The following is a 12,197-nucleotide window of genomic DNA, read 5'->3' as shown; positions in this document are numbered from 1 at the left end:
GATTTGTCAGTTGTGAAATACATGTGTTTTCTCGAATGTATTGCATGTGCACAGCATGTTGTTATTGTATTTATAATTATTGGTATTAACTATGAAAACATTTGACATTTGCCCCCAAATTAGTTTGAGTTCAGGGAAAATGGCAAACTCCCACATGTGACATATGCCAGATCTTGTGTCAAGTCTTTATGTGATACTTTTTGTGATGGTAGCTTGGTGAGGACATTGTATATGTGTCATGCATATATGCTACCTATTTTCAGAGGACATTCCAGGTGCTGATGAACCTTTAACTCTTGCAAGTGAGTACTTGTCTTATCAAGACAATGTGTTCTCTCCCATTATTCACACTCTGATGCCGACACTCCCCAACCTCACTCCACGAGCTCATTCCCATCCAGGCACCCGTCCCATCTCCTAAATCTGTCCCATATGCCTAAAATGTTAACAATTCAATCTCACAAGATACTTTTCGTGTCAATTTATATTTCTCCAATTCTTTTAATGTTCATCCCACAATGCTTATCCCTAAATGTAATTTACAAGACCCAAGCAGGAAGCAGCCCCTACTGTCAATCCCCATCTTCTTAACATCTATCAGTCCCAAAAGCCATCTATACCCCATTCAGATTATCTTCTCCATCTACATCCAAAACCCTAATTTTCAGCTCGAATCCTATCTCCATCCCAGGTCCATCCTCTTTTCCATCTTGAAATTCCAATTTCATCAATGTCCATCTGTCCCAAAGCCTCAAACCTGACATTCTGATACCACCACGTCCTCCTTATCACTTCTCCCAACTGACCATTGGTAATAATATTTGTTGACAAGATCCTCTTAACTATGGCTAATATGCCATTGCCATCTATCATGACCATCATAATTGGATTGGACATCCATCTGTTGTTTCATCATGGTCCCATGCTCAGCCCCATCAGTCCTGATCATTCTGACTCTGGGGCACTGACAGCAATGTCATCTCCCAATACTACATCCTACAAATTCAGTGCCTTCTTCTCAGTCTTGCCTTACATATACTCACTGCTGTAGCAGTTGTTATAATATGCCCAAATGTACAGCTCAAACAGCAAGAATCAGCACATGTCTGAGAGTCTTCTTCAAGGCTCTTGATCACTTTCCTTTCTCTTCCCTTCTCCGAATCATGTGTAAGTTTCTATAAATCCTCATGTTTCTCATGTATTAAGTATGACATCAAGTTTTCTCTTTGACTGTAGTGTCCTTCTGTGTCTTCAGTCATACAGTTTGGACACATCTTTCATTCATGTTATCTTGAAGCATCACATTCCTGCTATTATTTGACCTTAAGTAGCTTCTGATGCTCTGTGAAAATAACTCTTTTGTGACCTTCTTACCATATGAGTTCTGTATGGTTTATAGTCACAAAGTTTATCATGTCAGTGTTGAATCATATTGTATGCTGACAGTCAAATGTTGACCTATTTCAGATAGTGGAGAGGCAGATATTGCTATTGTCTACCAGTTTGGCAAATCAACCAAACCAAAGGACATCAGATCCAATTTCATCAGATTTGTGAAGAGCTTACTGAGCAATGCTGATATAGATGGAGGAGCTGTCCGAGTGGCACTTGTAAACTATGGAAGGAAAGTCACAACAATGTTTAATCTCAACCAGCATAACTCAAAAGCCAAAGTGCTTTCTGCAATCACTAAATCAATCAGTCCAAGGCAGCGAATTGCAAAGGTTGATGGAGGAAAAGCTCTGAGCACTGTCAGAACACAAGTATTCTCTGCAGCTAAGGGTGACCGTCCAGGTGTTCCAAATGCTGTCATACTCATAACAGACACAAGAACCAATATCAAACCTGCAGGTTTCATTGCCGAAGCCAGCAAGCTGAAGGCAGCTGGAACACAGATATTCACTATTGGTCTGGGGAAAGCAAACCGAAGGGAACTTGGAAGTGCAGCAAGTCAGCCAGCTGCTTCGTACTCCACATATGTTCCAAAGTATGGCAACCTTGGCCCTGCTGTCAAGAAAACTGTTGGTGCTGTCGTGAATGCCTGTAAGTGAAGAAGGGATAGCTCTCAATCATACTGCTCACTGTGGCATAACCTCAGTTGAATTTACTGGATGAATACTTCTTGATTTTCATTTTGTGGGTTAATGATATCAAAACATCTCTGATGTTAAGGCATATTCACTTCCATATTCCTATTGATATATTTTTATTTCTGTATAATTTTGTCATGGAAGGGAATGAATCTGATGCATACACATTTACTCCAGTGAGTTCAACCCCACGTAAACCTCCAACAAGGGGACCTCAGACAACAAAACCAACAGGAGTGGTAACACCTAAACCAGGTCAGTCATAGAGACTAGCAAGCAGGGAGAGTTGTCTTGCCTGATCTGCATCATGAGCAAACCTGTGATCACATGCATCACATGATGGCGAGATGTAGCAGAATGACCGATGCATGGTTTTGAAGCACTCACCAAGTTGAGAAGTACAGTGACTCACATAGAAGCAGGATCACATAGTTGCGCAGTTGGCAGCACTAGAATGAAGAGTTCTGTTTGACAGTATGATGCATGAAGTTGGTCTCACTCACCACGACTTAGATAGATCGACGCATTGAAAGTGATTATTCACATGTTCATATAATCACATAATCTGCCAGTATCTGATGTAGCAGCAAGAATACATATAAAGCTGGATGCTGCATGGTTATTGGTTCAGATGTCCAGGTTTAAGTATACTATGAAAGCTGCAGCTGACTTTGAATATCAAACTGGATTGTCTGCTGAGTGATGTAGGTACACGGAAGACTGGCATGAAAGCATCTAGAGATCAGTCACTTCTAATTCAATTGTCATATCCATTATAGGAGATTGTGCTGCAATGCGCATGTCACCTTTGAAGTGTCCTAGTTCAGTTACTTCAACACCATGGACGCATGATGCATTTGAAACAGTTAACCAGTTTGTGCATACATTATGTGGACTACAATATAGACGGTAGTTCAATGACTGAGTACATGCCACATTACCCAAATCTGCATGAGTCTAAACTCGGATCAGTCATCAACAAGGAGGATTTTATTCAGCTGCATGAGTTATCGGGTATCCCCTTTTTTTCAACTTCATACCCTATTCACTGTGGATTTTCAAGACCCAAGCCAGTGCATGAAATTTGAAAATGTTGAAGAAGAAGCACCAGTTGTGTTTCTGCATGATATGAACTAAGTATGTCTACATTGTGTGTGTCATGGATTATCTTGCATGGGAGTGACATCTCTGGTTTGATGTAATCACGTCACTACATCTCATCTCTAGCTCTTTTCCAGGCCAATTCAAGGCAGTTGCACTGATAGCACTTGGCACATTTCAACATCCACGCTGGATTTGACGTCTGTTTTGGACTTCATGTTCTGTGTTGTCTCTTACTGGATGCTTGTGTATTACACTGACTGTTCACGTGTTACACTGTATGTAAGCACATTGTTTCTTTTATTGTGAATGATGTTTTCACCCTTATGATAATTGTTTTTTTGATACAGGACTGAACGTTTCCCTTATTTAAATATCATTTCTACTAACTGTTCTCCAACTTTTTATAATGAAGGTTAGTATGTTGTTTTGAATGGAGTTATTCATTCTTGTGATGTTAACTATTTATGTGTATGTACATATTTGTTTGTTTGTGGTATATTGTGAAATGGTGTTCAAATATTTGTTTGTTTGTATGTTGTAAAATGTTGTCCAGTGTAAGTGTTGTGTTTGTTTTATGTATTGTCAATAGATAAACAGAGCATGACAATTACATCTATGGCTGTATACCTCAGTGGATATATAGTAAAGTATACGCAATTATTAAATAGAATAGTCCTTGCATGTATTTGTAAAGAGTTATTCAAGTGTCTCTGATTGATTGAAAGGTAAGCCTTAGCACTAAGTTCTAGGAAATGTAGATGTTTTTAGATCATGTCCCTGTAAAGTCTAATCGTTGCTTCTTCTTTCAAACAGCTAACACAGGAAATGTAATTATTTCATTCTTTAGATTTTAGGATGAATCTTTTATGTTTGTGACATGTTAAAATTAACATTTTATTTTGATCTAACATAATCTTTGTAACTGTTCATGATTAACACACAGAACCTAAAACACACTCTGTTATTATTTTAATTGTTTAAGATCTTTACCAATAAGATCTTCTGAATGTTGATACTCACCCAAAATTTAATGATTATTGCGCTCTGTTCTCACAATATCTCTTGGATCTTTTCAGGACCTGCTTGTGGTGCATCTTTGGCCTGTAAGTGAAAGACAAAACCCTTGCCAATATATGAACATATAGATACAAAGTGCAGTGCTGCTATTGTATGATGTAAACTACACTGAACTCCACTTTATACTAAAGGTTGGCTGTTTGTGTAGATTAGGAGTATTTCACTTTTTCGAAGATAAGTATTTTCGAAATCTAAGGTATTTTGTTAAACTGTTATTGTGGTAGAAGCCCCTTTACTCAAACACCAATTTACTTTTTGCTGATGAGTCATGTAGGAAAATCATTCACTGTAGCATGATGGAATGTTTCATCCATAAGAGAACATTGTAATTTCTATAAAATAGTAAGTTCATTTTTTAACAATGGCATAAAAACTTCACTGTTTCACGTTTCCCTTACATATTTCAATTTTGAAACCATTCATGCCGACCTAAAACAAATTGTCCACTGCATTGTCACTTTAATAAAAATGGTCTGAGAAACAAATAACTGATGCCTTAATTTCAAATCTTATGCTGACTCTGACTCCGGAAGTCATTTTCATGTGCAATTTTCGAAAAATACACAATAAAACCCTTGATACATCCCATTTAGTCACTCGCATAATCATACCTGTTTCCTTTCTCTGATACAGCTAGCCCTCAGGCTGACATCATCTTTGCCATCTACTTCAATCCAAAGGGATCCCAAGAGAATTTTGCCAAATTGAAAACATACTTGGTATCTTTGGTGCAATCAGCAGATGTAGATTCTGGCAATGTCCGTCTCGGCTTCTTTGTTGATGGTGGTTATACTCCATTCCAACTAAGCAGGTATGTACTTACTTGTATTACCTCGTAACTATCCAGACTAAGAGAAGTTATTTTCTCAATGTAATATTTTTTTATTCACCTTCCTTCATGCCTACTGTTTTATTATTTTTAGGCAGCCTTATACACAGCACCATGACTTTAGATTAGGGGTGACACAATATGCCTATTTCAAATATTGATACATACATATTGATTTACCGGAGTTATGATATGATGTATCCAGTTGCTTAATTTGCACTGTTTTTGCATTGAATTCTACATGTTCATGTGGCCCGGCTAACATGAGGTTACTGTTGACTGGTTTGTGTTTAACTTACTATTATGCAATCAGATTTTCCAATTTTTCATGTGATAGGCTAGCCCAAGTATGCTTGTAATGCTAACCCAAGTTCAACATATTAACAGACTTGTTCATAAAGAACATAATTGAGTTTTTTAAAGTCGAAACAGATTTGAGACATATATGAACTGATCTAAGGGTAGGAGTATCGTTTTGTGATGCATCAATACATCAATGAATCGTGCCACCCCTTGTCAGATCAGTGCATTGCTTCTGACAATTGAAGATGATATCATCTATGGTTGATGACATCAAAGATGTTTTCATGTGATGTTGTTAGAACAGTTGGTTGACCTTACTAAATGACAGACCCACATTTTTCCTCACTTTTAAAAGAGTACATAAGTATGAGCTTCTCTGTGTACCCATGTGTGTGCCATCAGCTTTAACCACCAGGCTTCTCTACTGCCCCATTTCAAAAAGATCCATTGACAAAATATACAGTAAACTATGTTTATAACGAACACGCTTATAACGAACTGACGGATATAACAAACTTATTTTCTAGTCCCAGCCATTTGATATATGTATGCTGTATATATATGCCTATAACTAACTACGGTTATTACGAACTAAAATTAAATTGTTAGTTCGTTATAACCGTAGTTTACTGTAGATGACTTGCCAGTGACTCAGAAATAATAGTATCTGTAATTCTGTAATTCATCATTCATTCATCAAAAACATTTCTCGCATTGTGTTGATTATTTTCTAATTCTTTAAAAATCCTGATTGACCCTCTTGATTAATTAAACCTGACTCAATGATTATGTTACAGATAATCTGTAATGCTGCATAGATTGTTAGTTATCCACTAAATATTCATTCTTTTTCATCATATCAAAATACAGGTAAATTGTTTTTGTTGAACCCACACAATATACTTAAATATTGGTATACATCAGGGGCCACTGATAGCTCAGTTGTCTAAGGTGCCAATAATTGCTTTGCAAAGTTGCATCCCTTAGACATGCCATGATTCATTTGAGTTGAAACTGCAGTTGCAGATCCGGAGGGATGGGTGGGTTCATGGGGGTCATTCATTGGCCATAAATCGTGCAGTCATAAATATTTTCATCTACCGTATCTAGAACATAATGTAATTCTTGGTTGAAAAATGATTAATGGTCAATTAAAACAATGCTGTACTATTCTTTGCTGGGAGAACTCCTCACCTCATTCCCTTAGATCTTTTTGGTTTTTGGTTTTCATTACACAAAGAAAATGATAATTTGGGGCTTAATGTGATAAGGTGTTTTTATTTGTATCTGAAGAGTTGTTTTTTTACAATGCTCTAGATATTCCTCCACTATGGATGTCGCAGACGCCATCAACCAACTCGCAAAGAGAGTAGCCCGTACACGCAGTTTCAACCTACCAAGAATGCTGAGAACTATCCGAGAAAAGATGTTCACGTCCGCTAATGGTGACCGTGATGGTGTACCTAATGGTGTTATCCTTGTGACTGACACTACAGCCAATCAGCCCCGTGCTGCCATCAGTGCAGAGGCAGATCAGATGAAGGCAGCATGTATCGGGGTGTACACTGTGGGGGTGGGCCTATCAGACAAGTCGCAGCTGGAGATGGCTGCAGTAGATACCAACAACATCCACACAGTGTCAGACTATGCTGAGCTCGAGAGGAATGGAGACTCTGTCCGAAGATCAATTCAGGCCTGTGAGTGACTTCTAAAATAAAATGTTTTTGTTCTTGAAATATTGATTTGAGATTTCTATCTTAATGATAAAAAAGCTCTTTCATTCTAAATACTCTTACTGAATACCATATCCTTTTATTCTTTTCTTTTCTTTTCAGTCCGAGCCAAAGGCAAGACGGATAGTAAGTAATGTGACCATTGAGATAGTGGACTACAGTTACGGTAGTTCTCTGCCCCTGGGTCACATGGTTAAACGTAGATTCCCTTGCTATACATAATTTCCCATTATGGCTAACTGTCTATCCTGTTTCATGAAGCTTTTGGAACTAACCACTGCATACCCATGTGCTACTTCCTGACAAAATTGGGATGAACAGCACTACAGGGGTTTATGTGCAAACCTTTCCAAACCACTGGTACATTCATACTAGCATGCCAGGTTTTGAAGCACTCATACAATCAAGGTTATATTGACATTTTCCAAAAAAATGGCATCTCAAGTAAGGGTTGTTTGTCTGATTATTAATAGCTGCTGAAATTATGAAGTATAAATATTTTACTTAAATTAACTTTAGAACAAAACTGAATATAATAGTGCAGGTCAAGTGCTTGTTGATCTGTCCATGTTGAAAGTACCATTGGAGAGAATGTCTTTTCTTTCAGTGATTTTAGCAATCGTGGATGCAGCCCCTCAAGATCACTAGCTGATTAGAGATGGAATGTAACTGTAGAATAGTCAAATATGCTCCCAAATGAAACAAGTATTAGTAATGTTTTAGCTTTTGTCTCCTGAGATGTAAATACAGTAAATGACACACTTGTAAGAAAGTGCTACAATTCAGTAAGTAGTGCAATTCGAAAAAATTCAGGCGATGACAAGCATTAACATTATTATACTCGTTTTTTAAGCTGAAAGTTTTGGTTTTATGAACATGTTTCAAGTGAAAAGATCTTGACTCAGCTTTACACATCAAAATTTGCTGTACCTTTAAAAATAATTGGAGGAATTTAACCATTTTCCGTTATTCATTTTCTGTAACAGCAATCAGATCCAAATCTTTCAGCACATGTATGTTGACTTTCATTAATTTCTTTGGTACCATTCTTGAGTTGCTATGGCAATGTGTGTGAAATATTAGAGTAGTGTTTTAACCTCATGGACCCGATGGAGGATGCAGAGGAGGAAGAAGCTGGAGAAGTGACTGCTGCTGGTCCTGATGGCCACTCTGAAGGCTGCAACGAACAGTCACAGCAGAAGGTAGGAGTCTGTGTAGACTTTATCTTAGTGCCTAGTCAATTCATCCTCACCCCTCATTTTTTGCAGACTGCTTGAATGCCAAACTGGATCTGGTTTTTGTCCTTGACTCATCCACAAGTGTAACAGAACCAAATTTCAAGCTGGTCTTGGATTTCTTGAAAGATTTCCTAGATTATGCTGATGTTGACAATGGCAATGTTCGAGTCGGTGTAGTCCTCTACAGCACTAAAGTTCAGGTAGAGTTTCACATGAATGCCTACTCCACCAAGAGTGAATTGATGACAGCCATAGACAACATTCCCTATGTGTATGGCAGCACCAACACTGCTGGAGGTTTGAGAGCAATGCGAGAGGAGATGTTCACAGCTCGAACTGGAGACCGGTCTGATGTCCCTAATGTCGCAATTGTCCTAACAGATGGCATATCTAACATTAACGCACGCCAGACCATCCCTGAAGCTGAAGAGGCCCGAAAGGCAGGCATCAAGATCTATGCTATTGGTATAGGTATAGCAGAAACCAGGGAACTTGATGGTATGGCATCTGATCCCATTGAACAGAACCGATTCATAGTCCAGGATTTCAAAGAGCTACAGACCCTCAAGGAAAAGGTGTTCACATCTGTATGTCCAGGTAGGAGCTACGCCAATAGGTGTCCTCGTCATCATGTGACCTAACACATCGTCTGTTTCTCCGCCCACTTGTCGGGCAGGATCATCACAGACCAGATCATTCTGGGATGTTTGGTGTCTGCTTGCTAACGTCGTTGATTTGAGCTCTGGTTGCAGCGGAGGTGTTTCATTGTTTAACCCCTGTCTCAGCACTGGTTGCGGGTATTGCACACTGTGTTTTCATGTCCTTCACTTCACCAGGAACAGCTGGTGTAGGTTCAGATGTCTAATAATTGTTGCATGCTGGGAATGGCTTTAATAATATACAATATATACATCAATGTCCATATATATACATATATATATATAAACATGTCATTATATTCACAGTTTTTATATATTTATATAGATGTTTTTAGATGTCTTTGTAATCAATCTGTTATTGTTTATGAGAGAGAATTTCTCAATGTGAATGTCAAACAGTTTCACAAGCAAAATACATCACAGCTGCCTGTTTTATAGCATATCAGAAATAGTGTTAACAATCAAATCTTTCTGACATACTAAGCAAAGGACTGTGATTAGGTACTGAACTTAATCTCCTGAATAGAACAGCACTTACCATGGGTTAGTGAGTTGGGTAATTGTTTTCCATAATGGCAGAGTTTTCACTATTTAGCCACGAACTAAGTATGATTATGAACCAAGGAGGTTGTGTTGTTGATAGCCAACTTTATGCTATGACTTCTGGTGTATTTTTCTCTCCTTGTCATTTACTCATATTATTTTGACATATGGGCAAACTATTTTAAAAGAATAAGGTTCTTCTTGCTGAGAGGATAACTTTAACACTGGACAATTGTTTTTGTTTTTCCTGCAGTAAGAACAAAATACCAGTTATCCAGGTTTTACGTCTGTAGAGAAAATAGACACTGAAATAAATACACTGTGTTCCGAGGGATGCACATTAATGTTCATTGTACCTACAGAGTATCAGGAGAAGTGATGGGTGTCTGTTATTTCAGCTATCAGTCATGACCACTGTCCACATGATCATTGAGGCATTCCAGGCTCAAAAGTAATTATCAAAGTGTACAGTACCCTACACCATTTCATTACTTTACAGGACCCTCATATTGCCTGCAAGTACCCTTGAAAGTAATTATTTGGTCCCCTGTAAACTTACTTTTGTAAGTCAAGTTAAAACCATGGGTCATGGATGTTAGAGTGAAATCAGCAGTGTGATATATTTTGACATGTGAATCACGTTATTGATCTGTTTCCTTGTCATCAGATGCGATGATTGTCATGATGTCTCTGGAATTTCATAAATGTGAAATGTGTTAATGTGATCTTGAGGTATGAATCAGTTTAATAAGAGAATGACTTCTATAAAAAAATTACTTTTCACCTTTCATCATGTAAATGTTAACAGCGAGAGTAAACCATGGCCAGGGAAAGAAGTTGGCCGATTTGTGACTTTATTGAGTAACAATATATCAGTATTCAGTTTAGTACATATCTCCATATCTATCAATAAAAAATAGACCAGGTATTTTAAGTTTTAAAAGAAGCACTACATGTGTTTTTGTCTAAACTAGTTAAAAGATATGGATGTACAAATTGAGTCTAAATCTCTTATTATCTTGTAATGACACATATAAGCTTTGTTTTTGAAGTACCAAAGGCATTTTCATATGTATTGTGTAAGGTTGATGTTGGAAATATGTAGTATGAAATTTCTGTTGACAAATATGTTGGCTGTTAGTATGAAGACATAATTTCCCATTCATAAGTACTTTTGTTGTCAGTTTCCCAAATATCAGTGACAAGTTTTCCTACTTTTCCAGATCTTGAAACTCAAATGTGTTACATTTTTGCCATCAATAAATCATTGTTTTCTTAAGTACTGGTACATTGTAACATGTAATATTATATTGTTCACAAACTATCTTTCAGTGACCAATGTAAATGAGATATTTTTCAGTCAGAATGTGTTTCAGAGGTGTTTCAGTTTAAATTCTGTAACAAATGTTTGTAATCTTCTGCTGTGTTTCAGTTGAAAGACCTTCAGTACCTGTCACAACCCAACCAAAGAGTGATGGTAAGTCTATATAATCATAAAATAATCATAGTTTATTCAGCATCTTTCAAACCATGTCAATGTTAATTTTGCTTATAACAGGTTGTATATATTTCCCCACAGACAAGAGAAAATATATGACGAAAGTATCATTCCTGCAACTGGTCATGGCCCATAAAAATTATTATCATTTTGTCTTTCATACATAGAATACTATTATATTCTTGTGTGAAGTTGAATTAGGATCGTAATTGGGCCACTACTGTAGTATCAGCTGGTCATTCTTAGTAGCTTAGGGCATTCAGAAAATGGTAGGGATGAGGCTGCTTCTGCGTTTGCATAATTGGACAACACTTTTCTAGTTCTGAATTATTATTTCATGGTTTCTGATCAGATTGTTCCAGTACCAAACTGGATCTGGTCTTTGTTCTGGACTCCTCCACCAGTGTGACAGAGCCCAACTTCAAACTCATGTTGGACTTCTTGAAGAACTTCCTCTACGTGGCTAACATCGATGATGGCAATGTCCGAGTTGGTGTAGTCATTTATAGCACAAAGGTGAGCATCCAGTTCCACCTTAATGAATATGCAACAAAGAGAGATGTGTTTCTTGCCATAGACAGAATACCATACCAGTATGGCAGCACCAACACCTTTGGAGGTCTGAACACAATGAGGACCCAGATGTATGTTCCCCAAAGAGGTGATCGACCAGATGTCAAGAATGTGGCTGTGGTGATCACTGACGGTGTGTCCAACATCAATGCCAGGAGAACAGTTCCAGAAGCAGAGTCTGTAAGAGGTGCAGGTATCCACATCTATGCTATTGGTATTGGTTTGGCTGACACAACTGAGTTGGATGGAATAGCCAGCAGGCCCATTAACGAGAATCGGTTTACAGTACAGGATTTCAAAGAGCTCAGAGGTCTGCGAGACAAAGTATTCACCTCATTTTGTCCAGTTGTCACTACTCCAGTTCCACGTACATTACCACCAAAAGTTCAAGGTAAGTTACATGGTTTATAGTTCAATTTAACTTATACTAGAAATCGCGGGTATATTTTTTTACAAAGGTTCTGTTTTTTGTAATGTTTGTTTTGCATTCAGAAATCCTTGAAAGGTTTTGGCATCATGTTGTAATCATATGAATGATATCTGTCCATGG

At 37.7% G+C, this 12,197-nt stretch overlaps 1 protein-coding gene across 1 annotated transcript in view; it reads left to right on the top strand.

Annotated features, from left to right (window-relative positions):
• The window catches only part of LOC139465989 (uncharacterized), a 232,491-nt gene that overhangs the window by 68,584 nt on the left and 151,710 nt on the right, over positions 1-12,197 (top strand). The window contains exons 10-19 of the mRNA XM_071248005.1: positions 264-302; positions 1,468-2,043; positions 2,268-2,345; positions 4,271-4,297; positions 4,905-5,082; positions 6,721-7,100; positions 7,239-7,262; positions 8,405-8,971; positions 11,009-11,053; positions 11,427-12,038. Coding sequence (XP_071104106.1) covers positions 264-302; positions 1,468-2,043; positions 2,268-2,345; positions 4,271-4,297; positions 4,905-5,082; positions 6,721-7,100; positions 7,239-7,262; positions 8,405-8,971; positions 11,009-11,053; positions 11,427-12,038 — 2,526 coding nt within the window. The remainder of the gene's footprint in view (positions 1-263; positions 303-1,467; positions 2,044-2,267; positions 2,346-4,270; positions 4,298-4,904; positions 5,083-6,720; positions 7,101-7,238; positions 7,263-8,404; positions 8,972-11,008; positions 11,054-11,426; positions 12,039-12,197) is intronic.

The sequence above is a fragment of the Haliotis cracherodii genome, unplaced genomic scaffold (assembly GCF_022045235.1).
Source record: "Haliotis cracherodii isolate W230 unplaced genomic scaffold, xgHalCrac1.p SCAF_18, whole genome shotgun sequence".
Classification (NCBI taxonomy): Eukaryota; Metazoa; Mollusca; class Gastropoda; order Lepetellida; family Haliotidae; genus Haliotis; species Haliotis cracherodii.
This window is presented reverse-complemented; position numbering and strand designations above follow the sequence as displayed.